This window comes from Marmota monax, unplaced genomic scaffold, assembly GCF_021218885.2.
Source record: "Marmota monax isolate L192 unplaced genomic scaffold, Marmota_monax_Labrador192_F-V1.1 WCK01_AAM20220418_F8-fsc00167, whole genome shotgun sequence".
In the NCBI taxonomy this organism is placed as follows: Eukaryota; Metazoa; Chordata; class Mammalia; order Rodentia; family Sciuridae; genus Marmota; species Marmota monax.
This window is the reverse complement of record NW_026694116.1, coordinates 3,959,891-3,981,970: the sequence shown is the minus strand read 5'-3', so window position 1 is coordinate 3,981,970 and position 22,080 is coordinate 3,959,891. Positions and strand designations below refer to the sequence as shown.

Sequence of the window (22,080 nt, the reverse complement as noted above, 5' to 3'; positions counted from 1 at the left end):
TGGTAACGGTCCATTTACCCTTTATCCTGCTAGCGCAGAGGCCTCTCAGGGCGTCTGAAGTCTTCCACCATTAAGTCAGATGCCTCAGGCTTGATTTCTGGGTCTGACAGTTAACATCTCACCCTTCCTACAAGCTACGCCAAGGGCTCCCTCTCTGGAATGTCCTGTCAGCCTGAAGTCAGCAAAGTGCAAGATATAAGTATCCCATTATTTCATGAGGCCACGCAACTATTTAGTTTAGGGTTGTTTTTTTTTTTCCCCCAAGCTCTTCCGTGAAAGATGGCAGCCCTCAAGTTGGCCTTGAGTTTATTAAAATCTCAATCCACTGATTCCCTGCTGGCGGGGGTGCTTGGTGCAGGGTTGGTGGGGAGACGCTGGCAGGGGGCATGCTCCTAGGCCCTGCAGTTCTGCCAGGTACCCCTCCACCCAAAAACCCTGGCCAGGCTCCCGTCTCAAAGGCGGAGCTGTTGTTAAAGGCCCAGGTTCAAGGCTCCAGGTCAGGCTCCTTCCGCCACCTCCACTCCACACTTCAGACCGAGCGGCACCAGCTCCAGTCTGGCTGCCCATGAGATGGAACTGGAGGGACCGACTCCTACCGTGCCGCTGGTCCCACATCCGTCAGGGAGTGTGTGAGGGGAGTTGTGGAGGCCCCCAGAGCACCCAGGCTGCCGGGAGCCCGCCCTGGACACCCAGCTCCCCCTGCACCTGGCTGCTTGCTGTCTGTGTCACCGCAAAGTCCTGGGGCCACAGCGTTCTGCATGTTCCTGTGTTGCATGTTCTTCATGTTCCTGGGCTGGGGCTAGGTTGGGGGACAGAATCAGGAGGGACATTAAGGTCGCTGGGGTTCTCAGGAAGGTGGACAAAAAGCAGAGGAAAGGAAAGGGCTCCCTCAGCTGGCACCTAAAGGTAAGGGCCCCAGGCCGACGAGGGCCCCTTGGCACCCTGGGGCCACTCAGGAAGGGCGAGGCACCTCCCCACACCCCTGCTGACCCCCACGCCCTCACAGGCCCACCCAAGCACACCAGGCACACACTGCTCCTACCCAGGCACTCGCTACCAAGGCCCTCCACACACACAGGCCCAGGGGCACCACAGACACTGGACACCCCAGGCCACCTATGCATGAGAGACCACGCCGTGTCCTCCCCTCCAACGCCACCCCACACCTCACCCACTGTTCCTATCCTCACATGCCCTCACTCTCCAACTTCCTTCCCTCCTCCAGCCCTCCTGAAGTCCCCTGAGACTGTGTCAGGCCTGCGGACACCCCAGCACCCAGCACAGCTCCTGGGCTGCCCCCGCCCCTGAAGGGGACAGGATAGAAAAAGAACAGGACTGTGGAGGAGGAAGGGCTGCTTTTTGGTTTTGTTTTAATTTCCATGTAATTACCCTGATACTTGAAAGAAAAGGGGTCACACCCCCACCAAGGGTCTCTTCCCCAGAAAGCTAGGTGCTCTGCGCAAGGGTGGGGCAGGGCCTTCAGGGTGCTGCTTAATAGCACTGTAATCGCACTGTAATTGTTAAATTAACAATGTCTGGGAGACAAGCACTCTCTGGGTGGTACTGACTCCTGGCAGCTGAGGCCGCAAGCCTTCACCAAGCTGCAGCTGGAAGTCAGGATGCCTTGGACCTGCTGGGTGCTGGGACCCCGAGGGCGCCAGGGCGTCCACCAGCAAGGCCGTTTGTTTGTTATGTACTGCCACCTGCTGGTCGATCGGAGACCCTGCACCAAGTGAGCATTTCTCAGGCTGCAAGGATCATCTCCAGACCTGCAAGGGAGACGCTGAGAAACCCAACTGGCCCACCAGCAGAACCAGGCAATTCTGCAGGGGGCAAAAGCCCACTGGCCCGAGCTGCCTCTTTGGTAAACTGGGTCCCTTTCCCCAGACAAACTCCTGTGTCTCTGGGCCTGGCTGCCCAGGTACAAGATTGAACATCTTCTAAGGCTGCGGCTGCATTCCAAAAGTCTCTATTTCAACGTCTAATTTCTTCCTAATGACATGGGTATTTCTTGAAAGAAAACAGTGCCAAGAAATAACAATGCTTTGATGCTGGAGTTTTTCAGGGCTAGGGCAGTACATTCGCCTGGGGCTCTTGGTTCTGGAACCCTCTGTGCACTCACCCTCAGAAAGTGGCTGCCCACCCTCTACCACCCCCTCCTCTGCCACATCTGTGCAAGAAGCGCATCGCCCATGCAGCACTGACACGCCCATCTCTGTAGCAGAGCTGACCAACAGCAGACATCTCAGTTTCTCCGTTTTATGAAGTTTTAGATAAGAAAAAAGACCACTAAAAAATGGGCACTCTTCTATAAATAACTGGTGCAGTACTTAGCCAATGATTACGACTTATTAAACAAAAATGCTCCATTGGCCAACCGTAACAATGGGATAATTATTCATATCTCAAAGTGCATTTTTACCTCTTTCAATGAAATCGAGAGACTCTGGGAGAGTGAGAAGACAGGGGTGTGTGTGCTGCATTGCCCAGGTGCACTGCATTAACAGTCTGTGCTGCAGAGCAGAGTTTAAAGAACATGATTTTCCCTTCATTTGAATGAATGGGGGGCTCAGAGGTGGTTATTTCTCCCCCATCTCAAAAGCAGCCAGGATGCTGTTACCCAGACAATCAGTGAGAAGAAAGTGGGCCCCCATAGGAAAGCAGGGAATGGGGCTGCGAGCCTGGGGTTCTGGGATGGAGGAGACACAGTGACGAGCTCACACAGCGGGTGTGTGTTCTACAGTGCACTGGGAGTCGGCTCTGGCCAAAGCATTTATTCCAACACAAATATTCATTTAAGGTAACCATCATAACAGTCCTACAGAAGGAGTGACAGCATCCCACTTCACAGACTGGGAAACAGGCACAGAAAGAAGAAATGACTTGCCCAAGGCCACCCAGCTATCATTGGATTAGCTTGGAGTTTGCATTTAAATCCAACGGAAAAATCCATTATGAAAAGAACAGAATTGGATTTTCAGGTTGGGAGTGTGCAGAGTTCCAGCTTCTAAGAAACTGGAAACTGTGATCTGCCTCACAGGCACCCTAAGCAAACCTGGACCACCCAGATCAAGCCCTCCCTGGTGTAGTGGATTAAAGATGGCCGCGCCTTCATTGCTACCCTGCTCGAGGTGAAGGAAGGGCTAATTACCCTGCTCTTGCATCTGAGGCTGGGTCCTCAGGAGCCTCATGGCTGATCACCACCTCTGGCCCCTGCCACCCTTAGACCCCTTGGGATGCTGGCTCTAGGTAAGGAGGAGCTGGCCTGCAGCTGCCAGGCCATGAAGAAGCCAAGACAGCCCCAGGGGGCTGCAGGGAAAGGGCCTGGCGGTCAATTCCAGCGCATCAGCCCAGGTGCCAGGCTGGGAATGAGGAGTCCGCTGGGCACCCCTGCCCCAGCAGAGCACCAGCTGGACACCCAAACTGAGGTGCATAGGTAGGTGATTCTGTCTGAGCCATCTCAGCACGGAGCAGCCAAGCCCTCCCTGCCAACTCTGCCCCAGATCCTTGCCATCAAATCAGGAACTAATCACCATTTTATGTCATTAAGTTGTGCTAGCTCATTGCACTACAGTAAGTCATTGGGGCTCCAGAGTTGGGGTAAACTGGAGCTTCACCAGTTCCTGGGCACCACAGGACCAGGCCCCCAAAGCCGGTGGCAGTCATAGGAAGAGTGAGACCAAAAAAATAAATAAATAAAACAAAAATAAACCCATATATGAAATATACACGTGCCCAACAGGACTTGCTACCACCCCCTTGGCACCACTATTGTGCTGACGACGACGGCAATCACGGCAGCCGATACCTGCTGGCTGCGGCCGTGCCCGGGGCTTCCACGGCACACACACAGCCACAAACGACTGTGGATGTCTGAGTGCCCGCGGGACACTGTGGAAGCTGAGGCTCAGACAGAGGCCCCATGGCCCTTGTTCTTCTAGAGCCCAGACCCATAAGTAACCAGTGCCAACTGGACCGACACTCGCTGCCTCTCTAGAAGCCCGTCAGGCTGCCCGCTGTCCCCTGCAGCCCATCTCTCGCTTCCCTCAAGATTGAAGGGGGTCTCACCTGCACAGTGCCTGGCACTGTCCACACCACAGGGACCCAGATCAGCCGTCACATGGTCACTCACTCATTCACAAATGTTGGCTGAGCTCCCCCCTGAGCCATGCAGGTGTTGGGGACTGATCACCCTCCCAGCCCCGCCCACCTGTGGAGTGAGTCCTCCAGACAGGCTGTGCATGAGCAGTGATGGAGGGACTCTGGTGTGTGAGGTCCCCAACAAAGTCCCTCTTGCCTCCCAGTAACCCAGCCATGATTGGCAGCCTAGGAGGAATCAGAGTCCTAGCAGCCAAGATGGGGACAGGGCCACAGGAGGAAGCTCTCCCACCTTCCACCCTGATGCTCAGGACAGCCTGGGAGAGAGGGAGGGGGATGGACACTTCCCTCCTTCACACTCTGGGAAGCTCTTCTCCACCTCCCGCCTCCCACACACTCTCCCTGCCCAGTGTCCCTTGTCACCCACTGCCCTTCACTTCGCCCTTCTCACTCAGAGCAGGTGCAAAGCTGCAGGCCCTGGTCCCTGGGCTCCCTTCCCTCTTCATTCCTTGCACAGGGACACCTCAGAGCTGGCTTCTAGGTGACAAACCCCATGTAAAACTCCTGTCCCTGACCTGGATCTGCAGGCCCCACCTGCAGCCCTCGGAGAGAGAAGCAGTGTCCTCCCTGTCAGTGGAGGACACCCTAGAGGGAAACGGCTTCTGGCTGGGCCGCCCTGGCTGCGCCAGGAACCTCCTGCCCGGAGAAGCAGGCAGGGCCTCCAGGGTCTGGCCTGTCTGAGACAATTTCACAGCTGAGTGCGTTGGAGGTTTGCTCTTCTCTGAGGCCACAGGGCTGCCCGCGGAGAGGGAAATGTTTTCGGAAGCTCTGGCCAGAGCAGGAGGGCACCTTGCACCTCTGGGCTCTCCTTGGACTTCCCAGAAATGTCTGGGTTTAGCTGTGGGGTTTTATTTTTGTTTGTTTTAAACCAGATCCCTGACACACAGCAAGCACTTGGTGAGCACTGGCCTAGCAAGAGGCTGTGGGGCTGCCCCGTGGGGATGAGAAATGGTACGGAGCTGGGCCTGGCCCTGAGCCCGGGAGCCTGTTCTTGGTGGTGAGAGAATTTGTTTGAATGGGTGCAGGAATGAATCAAGGCCCAAACTGTCTCTTTTCCTGCCGGGCCAGGCTTTGAGCAGAAGGCCTCTTGACCTTTCAGTGCCAGGCACTGCCCCTCCGGCAAAACACCACTTAGCGCGGAAAGGCGATGCACACTTTGGCCATGAAGGACTAGTTAAAAACACCAACTCCCATGGGGTGCGAACCTGTGGGTGCACAGGGGCCCCAGGTCGGCCGGCCCCTTCACAGAACTGCTCTCATTAACAGGCCCTCGGGTCCTCCGAATGCAAACAGCACTTTCACACCCGCCGACCACCATTTGGCTAGCTCGGCTGCAGCTTTCTCTGGGCTGAAAAGACTCCTACCTATTTTCCATAAGGAAATCTTTGTAGCAGTCCCAGCGGAAAAGTCAAAAGTTTGACTTGAAAAAAGAAGCTACTTCAAAAGCATTGTCAGAGCGAGGTGAGGGTCCTGGAAAGTGCATACATTACAGGGGGCATCCGCTAATCAACCTCCAGGCCCCCTCCAGGGGGGCCTCTGGCTGGGGGACGCGAGGGGGCACATGCCAACACACATCTGGGGGAGGCGAGGTGGGGAAACCCACATTGAATAAAAAAGTAAATTAGCGTGTTTATGACTTACTGCTTGGACTGCGTGTGTGTGTGTGTGTGTGTGTGTGTGTAGAAAAATGAAAGAAAAATGTTGAGTTTTTTTTCAATAATAAAAAGGGAGCCGCTCTGCGGGGCCCCTAAAGCTTGTGAAAAATTAAACTCGACGGATTCAAACTGTCCTATTTCCACTTCAAAAGGGAAGAGGCACTGAGCTCTTCCCAACTTATCTTCAAACGCCCAGCACCCTAGAAAGTTTCTGCAAAAAAATAAAGGCTCCTGTTCCCCCAAGCGCTGTGCTGGTTACTGTGCCCACTGTCTCTCCCGCCACTAATTATACCCTTGTGAGTCTATTAATCAACTGGTAAATTATTTAGAGAGGCATGCGCTGTGTTCAGCTCCTACAAACACCACGCGGAAGGCTCACTGGCAGCGGGCAGAGGTCCCCCAGGGTCTCCCCTCCCCGGGAAGACGGCTCGCAGCTCGCCAGGCTGCCCCGCTCCAAACAAGAAACAGCATCCACTCTGCTCAGATGGGGAGATTTACTTCGTCTTTCAACTCGGCAACTCTTTGCAAGTTTTTAACAAAAGAGAAAAGCAGGCCTATTGTCGGATCTTTAGTGTGCATTTAGTGCCGAGAATATTAATTCCCCTAAAAAATGAAGCGCGTGGGCTGGGCTCTGATCTGGGCCGATGGGACTTGGACTAGGGAAGAGCTCTGGAGATGGTTGGTAACCACCCCAGCTGGGCTCCGCTGCCTGGGTTTGCCAGGGCGAGAGCTCATTACCAGAGAGCGCAAGTCAGGCCTCCGCCTCTCCTCAGGTTCTATTAGGCCATGAGGGACCTTCTCCAGACTGGAATGTTTAGGAAATCGAGGGGTGTGCAGGTGCAGCGCAGGTAATGCTCCATAATGATCTGCCTTCCACGTTCTCTCTGCACACCAGGACCTTTGCTTTGGGGAAAGTTATTACACCAATTAAATGGCTGTGTTCACACCTGAATGGGTGCGTGTGGAGGAGTCTGGGCCTTCCTACCTGCTGCACTGTTGGTCAGTCACTCTGCTACCTGACCAGCGAGCTGGTGGGGGCTGCAACGAGTGGCTCACCTCTGCTCCAGGAGAAATGGGGGATGAGAAGAGCCAGAACTCACTCAAAAGTCCCCCTGCAGGGGTCACGTTTTGGCTGACAGAGTCCTGACACTTCCACCATGTTCTGAGCACACTATTGAGGGGATCAAGATGAGCATCTCTCATGCGTAGAGTAAAGACTCAAACCAGCACAGACAAGAATCGCCTCCGGCTGGTTTTAATCCCATCCCTGGGCAGCCGAGCTCGGGAGAAAGAACAAGCAACCTGCGAGAACCAGAACGATTACCGAGACCTCGTGGCTCCGCTGCTTGATTCTGGAGAGAAAGAGACTGCCCAGAGCCCGGGTGCACACACGGTCACAGGCTATCAGGGCCAACGGCCTCAGTTCAGTTGATAGAGAAACGGCTGAGGACTTGTTTTTCCAAAAGCCCCAAATCGCTTTGACTCATGTCTTACCAGGTACAAGTGACAGGAGCTTTCCGGTGAGGAAGGCTGCATGATTCAAGCTCAACCCTGCTGTCCTTCGCAGACCAACCCCCGTCCACGGTGCCGCAGTGGCTGCTTAAAGAAGGCCTCGCAGAACCCTGGGGAATAAATTTGTTCTATTCTGCAGCTCAAGTCAAAATGAGTTTAGAAGGTCAGACCTATATATTTCAAAGTCCAGGGCACAGAATAAGCATCTCCCCATCCCTCTGTCCACAGCACCATCACCAAGAGCTGGGGCCCTAGAGTCCATTGCCCAGAAAATGGGGAGAGAAGGGAAAACAGCACAGTTATTAATTCTGTTGCTGATTCCAAAGAAGGAGGTGTTGGCAGCACTCGCGAGGACAAAAAAGAACATAACCAAGTCTGTAGAGGTCACAGCTGGGACTCAGCATCAGAGGCCTGGTGGGGGAATAGGAGGAGGAGGCTCACAGGGGAAGGAGGCTCGGATCTATCCCGTGGAGCAGCAGGGTGAGGAGGCCGCCTGCGCAGCAGGTGCACAACAGGAACAGAACAGCACCTCCGGGCCACACAGCTCCAAGTGGGTGGCTGGGGCGGGAGCCTGTCACTCCAGGGACTCCACCATTGTGACAAGTGACCAGGAGGCCAGCAGCCCAGATGATGGGCAAGCAGAGTCCCCACAGAGGAGGCCTAATACCCAGAGGAGCAAAAGGCTTGTCTCCAGGAAGCGCCACATTGTCTGGCCTGGGGCTGCTGAGGATGGGCAGCTGGACTGGGGTCTGCTCAGGTGGTGTCAGCCCTCTGCCTGAGGTCTCTCTGTCCTTATCATACCCTTCTCCACCAGCCATGCTCCCTGCACCATGTAGACAGCCTCAAGGAGGTGTCTGGCTGCTCCCCCAGGCTCCCAGGAATGTCACCAGCGCCACGGGCACCCAAATTGCACCTGGGATTCAGGAGAGAGAAATCAGAGGTGCCTCCGTGGACCCCCAAAGAAGACAGGCAAACAGCCATAGCCTCCCTCTTCCAAGAGTTCTGCAGTCTAGAGGGTGCACCAACCACTGTCCTTGGGTGCTCTGGAGGGACTTTCTATCCTGGAGTCGGGGGACGACCCCCTTCCAATTCTGCCTCCACTCAGTCAGCAATCTTCCCGAGCCCGCTCTGGGGGCCATCTCCCTGTTCCCACCAGTATGTGGCCATGCAGTGGGTAGCTCTCCTCAGACCTGGCCTTGGAGGGGATGTTGGAAGCCCAACCATGGCCTCAGATGCCAGCCACATCTCCATGCAAGAGTCCCAGCCTGTGGCACACCTGATGCTCCAGGGACTATGTCCTCATGAGCTCAGAACACAAGGTTAGGAGAAGGGACAAGGCTATTCACCACCCAAAACCTGAGCAGGTGCACCCAGGGACTGGGGACCCTGAGTCACAGATGTCATTGATACTCTAGGAAGCGGGGCAGCCTCCACCGGACCACCAACAGCAGTTACTCAGCAAAAAGCAAGGCTGTGGTTGGTGGGTAGATTCCGTGTTCAGTGGGATCTTCTCTACAAACCCAGTTTCTATGGAGAATCTCTTCCTTTGCTGGGTGGTCCCTGCCAAGCCTGGGTGGTGCCAGGCTCCTCCTGGCCAGCTGAGAGCTCTGGTTTTCTTTGCAGCGTCTCCACAACCCACTAATGAGACTCTGTTAGTGGTTATGAATGTAAATGCATTCTTTGTTATCCTGCAAGATCAGGATTATTGACAGGATTTATTGCTTCTGTTAGGAAGATATGATACTGGTTGTTGTTGTGTCTTTAATTTTGTAGGGAGAGCAAAAGTATAGAGCTACATAGTCTAAACAAACACAAAGCCGTGGAAGAAAAAAAGCACAAAACATTGAAGATGGAAGCTATCCAGGTCTCTCCAACCTCATGGGAAATGTGACAGTGCACTCAGGGTCCTTGGTAGTCACCAAAAAAGAAAAACCCAAACAAACCAAAACCGTCTGCACCTGACCTCCACGGGGACTCCCGGGTTTGTTACTGGTGGAGGGTGAGATAAGCCATGGTGCCTAAGGCACAGATGGGCTCAAGGAAACTCACTCCTGTTCCTATAGAGGGAAGAACTAGCAATTGTTCCCATTCACCTCGCAGATGCCAGTTGGGTAAGTGAATACTGCAGTGCCCATACCTGACGGTCCATTAGGCTGTGCCATCGCAGGTGCCCAGTGCCCTGGGAGGCAAAAGGCAATAAGGTTACCCGGTCAGATGGTGATGAGCATGGATGAAGAAAACTAGAAGGTCAAGTGCTCGTGAGCTCAAAAAGAATCAAATCAACATGCTAGTATGACCTCCTTGGGAACTGCAATACTCCAGGACATCTGAGAGCTAAAGGCTGTGACATATCACCATCCCCAACAATCACTAAAACTGTACAATCTCATGATTGACTTAAAATATATAAATAAAATATTACGTGGATATACATAAGTTAATGGAAAATTTGAACAACACTAACATGCAAAGAGCATCTACAAACCAATTACAACAAAGAATAGCTTAATTGAAAAATAGTGGCTAAGGAATTGACCAGTGGTAGAGCACTTGCCTAGGAAGCCTGAGGCCTTGCATTTGTATCCCAAACACTGAAAGAAAGAAGGAGCAAGTGAAGACAAATATAGATCAATAGGGCCAGGCTACAGAAGGGCAATGCACAAGAGATGGAATCTACACTGACTGTCTCATCAGAAGGTGTTCAACCTTACCAGTACCACCAGTAACCAAGAGGCCACAATTAGAAAAAAGTAAGTTTGGGGGCGGGGGCTGTAGCTCAGTGGTGAGCATGTGCCTGGCATATTCAAGGCCCTGGGTTCCCTCCCCATCACCCTGAAAACCCAAAACCAAACAACAATAACAAAAAAAAAATTTTTTGGCACTTAACAGATGGCGGTGATTAGCTACAGTGGGCAGAATAATGCTCCCCAGCCAAAGCCCCTGGTACCTGTGGATACAGGGCCTGTCGGGGGATGTGATCAAGTCCTCTGAGACAGGAAGTTACCCTGGACTGTTTGGGTGGGGTCCTCACAAGAGGGAGGGAGGGAGGCGTGAGCCAGAGGGGTGTGACAAGAGGAGCACCCTGCTGGCTTTCAGGTAGAAGAGAGGGCAGGAGCCCGGATGCAGGGCCTCTAGGACCTGGACAAGGCAGAAACACTCTTCCCTGGAGCCTCAGGAAGGAACCCAGGACAAGGACACCAGAACTGTAAGGACCAACGCCTGGAAAGGAAGGGAGCAGGCGTGTGCCACTGCAGGCGGGGACATCAGGGCCGGGTTACATGCCCCATTGTCCCTGGGCACAACCGTGGACCCAACCCATCCATCCATCCTGAGATAACCAGGGGCAAGTCCAGACCTGTGACCTGCTGAGAGGAGCCACGCTGCCTTCAGCACGAGTGTCCTGCCGCTTTCCCTGTGGCACCCCGCGGGGCCCACACATTCCAGCTGGTGTCACGGGATCCCCCCTCCATCTCACAGGGGAGCTGAGGCTCCAGAGGGCGGGGTGGTTTCTTGGGGCCACACAGCTGTGGGGGCAGCACTGGAACCGAACCAGACTAGGAAGCACCGACACCCAACTGGTTCCCTCGCTGCCTGGCCCTCTCACCTCCGCGTCATTCTGGGTGTCCCTCGGTGACTTTGGAACAGAACCCCTCTGACCTACCCCTGCACAGATCCAGGGGTCCCGTGGATCTCTCTCTGCTCACTTGAACTTCACCCTGGGGACCAGGACCCCTTGGGACAGCCAGGGCAGGATGCCTCCCACAGGCACTCTCAGCCGACGGCTGGGAGCAGGCAGCCGCTGCCTCATTAATCACTCTACCCAGAAAGTGGCAGCAAGAAGAACCTTGCTGGCCAGTGGCCCAGGTGACGGCCGTTGCCTGCTAGGATGGCAGCTTCACGGGCGTCGATTCTCCCCCTTGCCTTCTCTTCTCCTCCTTCTTTCCTCGGTACTGGGGGTTGGACCCAGAGCCTTGTCATGCTGTCAGGAGCTCCACCACTGAGCAGCATCCCAGCTCTTTTCTAGATTCTATTTTGTGATGGGGTCTCAGATACATCGCCCAGGCTGGCCTTGAAGCTGTGATCCTCCTGCCTCAGGCTTCCCAGTGGCTGGGATTTGGGGTGTGTCCACAGGTTTGGGGTTGATCTTCTTCATGACAACCACATGGTCATGTCAGATGTGATATCTAAACTTGCACGACTGAGTGGAGGCACCACAGCACTTGTGCAAGAGACACGTGGGTGTGTGGAGAATGCACGGTCCAGGGAAGAGATGCAGAGTTTCTCAAAATCTGGCCATGAGCAGACTGTGTGTCCTCAGCAGCTCAGGCCCTCTCTGTGCTCCTCTGTGGCCTCAGGAAGCTGAGCTAGAATGATGTCCTTCCTAGGGGTCAGACTCAGAGTGCTTTCAGACTGCAGATGACAGGAGGGATCTGGAAAGATCATCCAGTCCTGCTCCCCCACTAAACCCCTGAGGACCAGTGGCCTGTCCACCCTGGGCGGGCCTGTCCTCACATCTACAGAGCCCTCTGCACCTCCTGCCTCTGGCGGCCCATCGCCGCTCACCATGCAGTGGAGGACCTGGGAGCTCTGCAGCCCCTTGCAGCACTCCATGTCACCGCTTTGAGAAGCAAGAACCTTCTAGACACCAGTGATGACCCACTGTAGCCACAAACACCTCACTGAGGAACTGGCCCGGGCCTTTGCCTACGTGAAGGCCCAGTTGTTTTCCCCGACCTTGAGCCCTGGTGCTCAAGCACTGAACGCAGGGCGCGTCCTCTGAGGCCTCAGGTGGTGGCAGGTAGGGGAAGCCTGGCCTACCTGTCACCTTCTTCTCCAAGAAGGACCAGATGAGCTCGCCAATTTTTGACTTGTCTGCCACCGCCTCTTTCAGCAGCTGCCCGCAGCACACTGATGGGGAGAGGAGCAGAAAGACACCCATCAGACCTTGAATAGAGGGAAGATGGAGAAAGGGGACCTCGGGGCAGGGCTGGTGTGAGGCCCTGGGTCCCATCCTCACGACACATACAAGGATGATTACATAAAATTAGTTTTTAAACACACATTTTAAAAACTGTAGGCAACGTGGGATGACACTGACAAGGAGGTCCCTGAGAGGCCGGGCGGCACTGGAATGACTGAACAGAGTGCGCAGCTCTCTGGGTCGCTGTGGAGGATGAACGTTGGTATGGGGAAAGGCTCCTCCCTGACACCACCGCACAGGGAGGGCGGGGAGGGCGTCTCCACAGACCTTCTGCTCTGAAAGGTGTTCCAGGAATGGTGGGTACACAACAGGTGGCCAACTGATATGCCAGTGGGCTCAGCTACTTTAAAAGGCCACACTGGAGTGAGCGCCCTGCTGCACGGTCCGCCCTGGACGCATCCCACGGCAGCAGGGGTCTTTTCCATCATGCCCCACCGTGTCCCCAAGCCTGGGCCATGGCTGGCATGAGGGAGAGGCTGGGCCACCGGTGCCAGGTGAACACACACCGCCTCCCACGTCCTGGACTAGGAAAGCCCTCAACAGCCAGAGCACAAGACTCAGGCTGTGTCTTCACAGAGTCGCTGACTGCACAACCTTGGCTTGGAGGAGTTTTCTGCTTCTACTAAAGAAACCAGAAACCATCCTAAAATTAGCAGGATGACATGAGGTTTGTGACAAGGACCATTATAAAGATTTAGTCCTTAACAATGACGTGCTTAACTCCCTATGCAAAGGACAGCAGGAATTTTGTCCTGAGTGGTGGGCAGTTTCACCAGCAGAGACAACAAGGGCTGATGGGAGTGTTTCCGGCGGCCAAGTTTGCTTTGTCTTATTCCTTCTCTCAACAGCCTGAGGCTGTGATAAGCGAAGGAAGCTGTTTCCGGGAGAGAGCCAGGAAGTGCAAAAGGGGGATGCGTCCTGGACGAGATGGAGAGGCCTCGGGCTCTGGCCACGAAGGAGCAGCAGGGGCGGTTTTTACTCTTCTCCTAGAAAGCTCGAAACTGAGAAAAATACATGAAGCCACTCTTTCCAGCCTTGGACGGCACGGGCCGTGACCTTGAGAGGGGAGACACCCAACATGAGCCCCACAGTCACCCTGGATTCCATCCGTGGGCACGTCTCAAACCAGCACAGAAGCGGGCACAGACCGAGCAGCAGTGTCGCTGGGTGGAGGAGACAGCCTGGAGGTCGGGATCCAGAGCTGGAATCTGAGCAACAAGCTAATGGAGAGGGGGAGCTGGCACGGAGGTCCCAGAATCTGCATGGAGCTCGTCGAATCTTTGGTCAATACAGAGCTGCACAGGTGCAGAGGGAGCCTCCTCAGGGCCTGGGAAAGGAAAGCCATGGGGAAGCTGAAAAGGGAATGCAATTCACAGTGCTGGGGATGCCGGCGCTGCAGCCAGAGGGAGTCCTGCTGAAGACCCCAGAAACTCAGCGGAGACCCCAGAAAGGTCACACTGAGGTGCAAAGGTGCCCTGGCCCTATGGTAAGAACTCTGGGATACCTCGTTTAAACAGCCTGAAAATGAGGGGCTGAGGCTGTAGCTCAGCGGCAGAGCAGTTGCCTGCACGTGGGAGGCACCGGTCGGGTTCCCAGCACTGCATATGATGAAACAAGTAAAGGCAAGCTGTCCGTCTGCAACTACAAAGTGATTTTTTTAAAAAGTCTCAAAATCAAGTTGATTCTCCAGTAAATTAGCTGCCTGTTAGAACTCAATTCTTATTTATTTATTTATTTTTAGTTGTTGATGGATCTTGGTTTTATTTATTTATATGTGGAGCTGAGAATCCAGCCCAGTGCCTCATACATATTAGGCAAGTGCTCTGCCACTGAGCCCCAGCCCCAGCCCCCAGAACTCAATTCTTTTAAACTCAAATTTTTCAAGCAGAAGCACACGATCCAGACCGTCAGCCACAAGCACCACAATGTCCAGCATATAAACAAAAACTGCTTGACATACAGAAAATCAGAAAAAGGCAAGCCTCTTCAAGGACAGCATAAAGGCCATAGAACCCGAGCGAGGGATGGTGGAGATCAGACCTGGTGCACCCAGCCAAGCCCAGCTTGGGAAGGTGAGGCACGAAGATCGCAAGTCCAAAGGCAGCCTCGGCAATTTGGTGAGGCCCTTAGAAATTTATTGAGTCGTCTCAAAATCAAAAAAAAAGAATTTAAGAGCTGGGGATTTGGTTCAGTACTTAAGCACGCTTGAGTTCAATCCCTTGTACCAAAAAAAAAAAAAAAGAAAAAAGAATTGGTACACCAAGTCCTTAAAACAGTAATTATAAATGTAGCTAAAACTTTAAAGGAAAAGGTAGTTAAAATGAGTGAGCAGATGGGGAATCTCAGCAAACAAATAAAAACCACAAAAATAGAACCCGATGGAAATTCTGGAACTGGAAAATACAAAATCTTACATGAAAGGACTCGCCGGACGAGCTGCAGCGGATCTAGAGGCAGTAAAACATGCAATGGAGGAGTTAGAAACTGAGCGGAGATGGGGAGGAAGGTCTGGGGCAGAGGAACAGTCTGACTTCCTGGCCACCCGAGTCCCAGAAGAGAGGGGTGGGGCATGTGAGGGATGACAGAGGAGAACCTGATGACCCACAGTGGCCACACATCCAAGAGTCTTTGAGACTAAGCAGGATCAGCACAAAGGAAGCCATGCTTTGATGCACCGGAGTCAAATTGCTGAAAGCTAAAAAGAAAGAGAAAACCCTAAAAGCAGCCAGAGCGGGAGGAAAGATGCTTCATATACAGAGAAACAAAGATGAGAGAAGCTGCCGTGGAGTCCTCATCAGAGGCAGTGCAAGCCCGAAGACAATGGATGACATTTCCAAAGTGCTAAGGGGGAGAAACCTGTCAACACAGATCTTTGCAAAGTGCAGGTACAACAACGACATTTGCAGACACACGGAAGCTGAGAGGATTTGTCACCAGCAGACTTTGACTAAAAGAAATATTAAAGGAAGTTCTTTAGGCTGAGAGAAAATGATACCCAATGGAAGCCTGGATCTCCACCAAGGAAGGAAGAGTGTTAATAGGCAGGACACAGTCTTCCCTCTTATTTCTTCACTTCAACACAAATGGCTTTTAAAAGAAAAATAGTTAAGATACATTGTGGAGTTTACACAGCAGCACGAAGGACCGCTCCCTCTTGGTGGAACGCAGTGCCACGGGGATGTGCCATGGTGAAGAGGTGCAAGGGTCACCCCAGGACCGTGACAAGCCAAGGGCACACGTTCAATCTCTAGAGCAACCACCAAGGAAAGCAGAGAGACACTCCTAAGAGAGCAACCGCACAGATGAAATGGATCACTACAGCTAGCTGGTTAATCCAAAGAGAGCAGGAGAGGAGAGGGGGAGCAGACAACCCAGGGGGAGTGCAGCCCCCTGTGAGACGGCTGAGAAATGCACTGAACTCTCCAGCTACAAGACAGGGAATGCCCGCTCGGATTTTTAAAAATAGCAAATCCCCAGTATGTGTTGTCTATGAGGCCCAAATTTAAAACGTTACGATACAGATAGCTTTAAAGAAAAGGAATAGAAGATAAACCACACGGACACTGATCACAAGGTGAGATGGCCACGTGTCAGACCAAGTGGACTCTAAAAATATGAAGATTAATAGAGAGGTAGAGGATATGGCCCAGCAATAGAAGGGTCATTTCATCAAGAAGACATAACAAGACTTAATGCATATGCACTGAAAAAACTACATGGAGCAGACACTGGAAGAAAATAGACAAATCCACAATTAGAATTGGAGATTTTAACCCCTCTCTTCCAGTCAGTGAAATCATAAGTCTGGAGAAGTCATTCAGGACCAGGAAGGTTTGAACAGCGCTGTCAAAAACCTCATCCCTACTGACATTTACTGAGCATTACAGCCAACAGCTTCAGGATCCGTGCTCTTTTCTAGTGCACATGGGATTCACCAGTGCAGACCATATGCTGGGCCATAAAAAGTATCAAAAACTTTAAAGCAACAAAGTTAGTCAGCAATAGAATTAGAAATAAGTAAGAAAAAATAATCTGGAAAAAAAATCTCCAAATATTTGGAAACTAAGTGGTGCACTTCTAAATAAAATACAGGTGCCAAAAAGAAACCACAAGGGAAATCAGAAAGCTTTTTGTCTGTGTTTTTTGTGTGTGTGTGTGTGTGCGCGCGCGCGTACGCGCGCCAGGGATTGATCCTGGAGGCATTCTCCCTTTGAGCCCCATCCCCAGTCCCTTTTATTTATTTTTTTAAATTTTTGAGACAGGTCTCCCTAAAGTGCTTCGGGCCTTGCACGTTGCCCAGGCTAGCCTTGGACCTGCCTCAGCCTCCCGAGTCATTGGGATTACAGGTGTTTGCCCAGCTTAAAAATATACTTTTTTTTTCAAGTTCTTTGCAGTTGTAGATGGGCAGAATGCCTTTTAAAATATATTTTTTTATTTTTATGTGGTGCTGAGGATGGAACCCTGTGCCTCACACATGCCAGGCAAGTGCTCTGCCACTGAGCCACAGCCCCAGCCTAGAAAATATTTTTAACTGAACGATAATGAAAACAAAGCGCCCCCAAGTGGGACGAAGCGGAGTGGTGTTCAGCGGGACTCTGTGACCGCAGCTGCCCAGTGAGGGAAGAGTGACAGAGGCCCTGCCCCTGGCCATCTCACTCAAGCTCACCCTGTCAAGACAGTCCTGGAGCAGTGTCCCCTCTCCTAGGGACTCTGTCATGGTGTGGGTGTGATGTGTCCCTAAAAGCTCCCGCGTGAGACGATGCGAGAAGGTTCAGAGGGGAGATGAGGGCTGTGAGGGCTTAGCCAATCAGTGAATCGACCCCGCGGGCATGACCTGGTGGTAACTGAATGGGGCGGGGTGTGGCTGGGGGCCTCAGGGCGCCGTTGGTATGCATTCTGAGTCTGAGGATGGAGGCTCCCTCTGCTCCCCTTGCCACACTCTTCAGCCCTGATGTTCGGCCTCACTCTGAGCCCAAGGAACCGAGCCACCTTCTATGGACGGAGACCTCTGAAACCATGAGCTCCCAAAGAAACTTGCCTCCTCTAAAGTTGTTCTTGTCGACCTTTTAGTCATAGCAGCAAAAAAACAGAACAAAACAAAAAACCGACTAAAACAGACTTGAAGCCAAGAAAGAAAAAAAGGGTCGTATCCGGGGTCAAGATGTTCGACGAAGGCGAAAGCCCTTCCTGCGGTGGGCTTTGATGAGGGCTTTGGAGGGCCACAGTGGGGGATGCGAAGGAGTAGGCGCTGGCAGGCCCTGCTGGGCCTGCAGTGGGGGCCTTGTCCAGCCTCGCTGGGCCTGCCCGCCTGGTCTCCCCGCACACTCCAGCTCTTCTTCCTCCACACCGGTCCTCTCCACGTATCCAATAAGGTGCGCAGCATTCAGTAGATGCCCCATGGGTGCTATTAATAATAGTCCAGTGAATCCCTCATGGTTGATTTTGATTAGAGAATTCTGCTTGTTATAAAAACAAGCAGATCCACATTGCGATACACCACTCCACAGAGACAACCCGTCCCCGGGTGGAGGCTTCTTCAGATTTTGCATGTGCCTAGGCCAACGTGCTTTGTGTTTTTTGACAGGGCTGAGTGAACTGCCTTCCGCCCCCTCTTCCAGCAAGATGTTTTATCACTTGGCGGTTGCTTTTCGCAGGGTGTGAGGGTGCCTCTTGTTGTCCCCGTGTGGGGAGCACTTCAGTGGAATCCAACCCTAGGCGTGAGTCACCAAGTTGGCAGATCTGCACAGTGAGCATCTCAGTCAGGAGTGACTTTTTCCTTTCAAAAAGTTGTTCGCACTTGTATTCCCACCTATTATAAAAGGGGGTCTTTCGACAAGTGTGGCGGGCTCAATGCTGGGCGGCTTGCGTGTTTGGAGGTGTGCTCCTCTGACTTAGGGCTTCCTCAACGTGGAGATCAGGACCACACCAAGTGGCCCCAGAGGAGCAGACAATGCCCAGAGCCCTGGTTCCCCAGGCTTCTGTGGAGAGCCCTGAACAGCTTGGTGCTGTCTCTTTGTACCTGAGGTCCCTTCAACTGGCTCCTTGGGTCTTCTGATGTCCCCCATTTATCAAGAACACCTTTGGGGAAAGCGAACTTTCTGAATTAGTTTTCAAATGCTCCATGACCTAGAGTCCCATGAGGGACCCTCACTACAAAGCTTCACGAGCATTTCTATTTTCATTTTTGGAAAAATCTAGGCAGGTAATATCATCTCTTCACAACTGCTGCGCTGAAAGCAAATTTAGATTTTAAAAAATTCCTGAACGAGAGTAACTGCATAGGGGAAGCGCAGCATGAGCCGATTACTCAGAGAAAGCCGGGTGCTGATAAGGTGCTCCTGTTGTTCTCAGGTCCGCCCCCGCTCTGCCACGAAGGGTCTTGTGTCCTTCCACACAGCAAAGAGTGCAGACACTTGGAGGAGCACGTGGGTGCGGCCACAGGTAGCCTGCCGCTCATCCTCAACCACCGCCACGCTCCCGTTCCTACCTGTCCCCAGCCATCCCCACCCACTGCCACAGACTTCATCTTGGAATACTCTTGATATATCAAATTGAAAGAAGGAGTGATTTGAATAATTCCATTTTTCCAAGAAAAGGTAAATGCAGCTGGGTGCCGTGGCATTTGCCTACAATCCCAGCAACTCAGGAGGCTGAGGCAGGAGGATCACAAATTCAAAACCAGCCTCAGCAACTTAGGGAGGCCCTAAGCAACTTAAAGACACCATGTCTCAAAACAAAAAAATAAAAAGGGCTGAGATGTTGCTCAGCGGTTAAGCCTCCTGAGTTCAATCCCTGGTTAAAAAAAAAAAAAGAAAAAAGTGGATGCAGAGAATGTACACATTATCCTAAAGTGTTTTCCACACTAACCAAATCTGCAGAGTAACTGTTCAGTTCTCCCTCTTGATTTTACAGGTGTGACTTTTGTCCTTGATTCCTGGCTAGTCCCTGAGGGTCTGGAATTTCAAGTTGGAGCAAACCTAATTGAAAAGCATTTTTATTCCAACTGTGATTCTTTTGGGTGCTATATGAATGAATATATTTGTGCATGTGTATGTATTCTCTCTATAGATTTGTATGGTGTGGATGTATAATTTGGGGGTGTGCATATACATATTTATAAATCTGGGGTGCAGGTCCCGTGTTCTCCTGGTACATAAAGCAGAGGTAATGCAGGCTGGCTGTGCAGCATGGGGGTGGCGCCTCGTCTCCCTCCCTCCGCCCCTCACTGCACTTCCTACACTCGCCTCCTCCTTCCCAGCCCTTGATCCTCCTGAACACAGGCCGCCATTCCAAGACCGCCTGGGACCACCTCGGCAAAGACCTGGAGAGCTGATTTCAATATTTTCTCTCCTCCTGGTAAAATATTTATTGAAACTGTGCAGAGCGAGAAGTCTTCCTCTGGTTCAGAAATTGTTTGCCTGTAAACACGCTGACCTGGGTTGGGGGAGCGGAGGAGACGGAGCAAATAAATCAGCAGCAGATGCCTATTAGGAGCCGAGGCTCCCGGTGAGCCAGCCGCAGGGCTGCAGGAGAGCTCCTGGGCGGCAGAGACGCCAGCCAGCAGCCCAGGGAGACAGAATGATGACTGGAAACGTTCCGGCTCTTTGGGCTGCGGACACGTTTTTGCTGGTTGATGTCTTTATGGCAATATTCTTCAGGAGGAAAAATCTTATACCTATAAAGATGGACTAACTGGAAATTGTTCAGAGCAGAGAGCAAGAAAGAAAATTGATATGGATTCTTCTTGCCCTCCACCAGCCCGTAAAATGAGGAAGCTTGGGGGGCAGAAGGCAAAGAAGGCTCTAGAAGCAGTGCTGCTTCTGGGCACTCACCGTTGACAAGGCCATATTTTTGGGCCAGGAGGCCAGCCTGCAGCCTCTTCCCGCTGCCCATGGGCCCCAACAGCAGCACCCTCGGGGTGAATGGGGCATTGGAGCGATGGCCACTTTGGACGAAGGTCAGAGCTGGAAAGAGAAATGAGGATAATAAGCCCAGACGCTAAGGGAAGGGAAGCCAGCTCATGACCCCTCTGCATGGCTCCTTCCGTGGCCATCAGTATTTCTCTTTTATGGCACCATAGAAACCCTCGGTGCCCCCGACCTGCAGGAACGAGCGCCCCCTCCCCACCCCACCCCCGCCCAGGACTGCCCTGGAATTGCACTAGAGCCGCAACAGGCGGCCACTGGCCTGCAGGTTGAACTGGGGCTGGGTGTGCTGCAGAGGGAGGTTGGCTCTGGCACCTGACAGGTTTCCAAACTGCATCCTGGCTGAGCCTCTGACCTCCAGCCCTGGGCCAGGCGGGTCCCCCAGGGGAGGTGTCGGCTGGGTGTCAGTCTCAGGCTTTGATGAACACATCAGGCCATGCGGGAGGCTCCCGTGCAGGGACTTCTAAAGGACTTGGGAATTGGTGGAGAATAATCTGCGCAGCGGCACTCCAGTGACACCAACTTTGTTGCAAGTTTCCAAAGAGGCGGTGGTGAAACAGGTCACAGGAGTGGCAGAGACGCACCCCTGGCATTTGATGAACAAAGACGTGGAGAGGCAGGGCCGAGCACTGCTGACAGCAAGACCTGCACCACAGGGGCCCTGGATGCCGAGAAGTCACAGGGAAACGTACTGAACATCAAACAGGCCACCTCCCACTCAAGGACACACGAGGGGAGCTCAGAGAACAGGCTGATGGGGCTGTGAAGAGCAGGCTTCCGGGCAGCCCCGGGGAGCTGCCCACCAAAGGGGCCAGCCTTTATAACAGGGCCTCCTCACTCGCCTCACTTCTTGCAGAAGCATCAGCCTGTCCCTGCAATGCCAGCCTCGGGACCCTGACTATCACCTGTGCCATTGTCCCGCCAGGGGATTCCGTCCTGGGCAGAGGCCTGAGCCAGCATGCCACTCTCAGAAATGTGCCCCCAGAAACCATTTAAGGTCCCTGTCGGGGTTTCTCAGCCTCAGCACATGGACACTGAGGCCACATGGTTCCTTGTTGTGGGGTGTCCTATGCACTGTGTGGTGCTGAGAGGCAATCCTGGCTTCCACCCACAATGTACCAGAAGCACGACTCCATGCTGTGCAACCAGAAATTGCTTTCAGACAGTCAGTTGTTCTCCCTTGGATCCTGGGGGCCGTAGGGACAGAACTGCTCCTAGTGAGGATCCTTGGGCTCATTTGGGGATTATTTGGTTGGATGGATCATCAGAGACATCACCAATCCCCTCCTTAGAACTAATGGCACAGGAAAGTCAAAGCTGGCTGTCTTCATCGTCACTATCACGGCCAGCATATATTAACTGCTAAGCTAAGCACTCTGTAGTCACTCCCTCATTTGAGTGGCCCACAATCCCATGAGGAAGGTATCATTCTTGTCCCATTTTACAGATGAGTCAGTCAGGCTCCGAGACAACTCTCCAAACCCACCACCACAGGCACCATTTCCCCACTGAGAGCCCGAAACTCAGCAAGGGGCTCCAGTAAGGCTCTCCTCAGACCGCCCATGATCCAGAGCCTCTGAAAAGCACCAAATGCTACAGGCGAGGCTGCCTGCTTACAAATGACGCTGAATTTACAGTAAATAACTAAGTTAATTAGAAGTAATGATCCCCCAGACGGTCTCGCCATCTGATTATTCTTTTTAAGAAATATGTGGTTGCTGGGTACACTGCAGAGAGATTAAAAAAACAACACATAGAGAATTCTGCATTCCAATTTCCAATTTATCTCTCCGCATTATTAATTAATAATAATTAATATTCAGACACTCACATTTTTATTTACAATTCC

The 22,080-nt window shown here is 52.7% G+C and overlaps 1 protein-coding gene across 4 annotated transcripts in view; it reads right to left on the bottom strand.

Moving 5' to 3' along the window:
• The window catches only part of LOC124107427 (adenylate kinase 8-like), a 61,386-nt gene that overhangs the window by 5,679 nt on the left and 33,627 nt on the right, over nucleotides 1-22,080 (bottom strand). For all 4 annotated transcript variants that reach the window (XM_046465379.2, XM_058585966.1, XM_058585968.1 and 1 more), the window contains 2 exons: nucleotides 20,139-20,270; nucleotides 12,144-12,233 (listed from right to left, as the gene is read on the bottom strand). In XM_046465379.2, coding sequence (XP_046321335.1) covers nucleotides 12,144-12,233; nucleotides 20,139-20,270 — 222 coding nt within the window. The remainder of the gene's footprint in view (nucleotides 1-12,143; nucleotides 12,234-20,138; nucleotides 20,271-22,080) is intronic.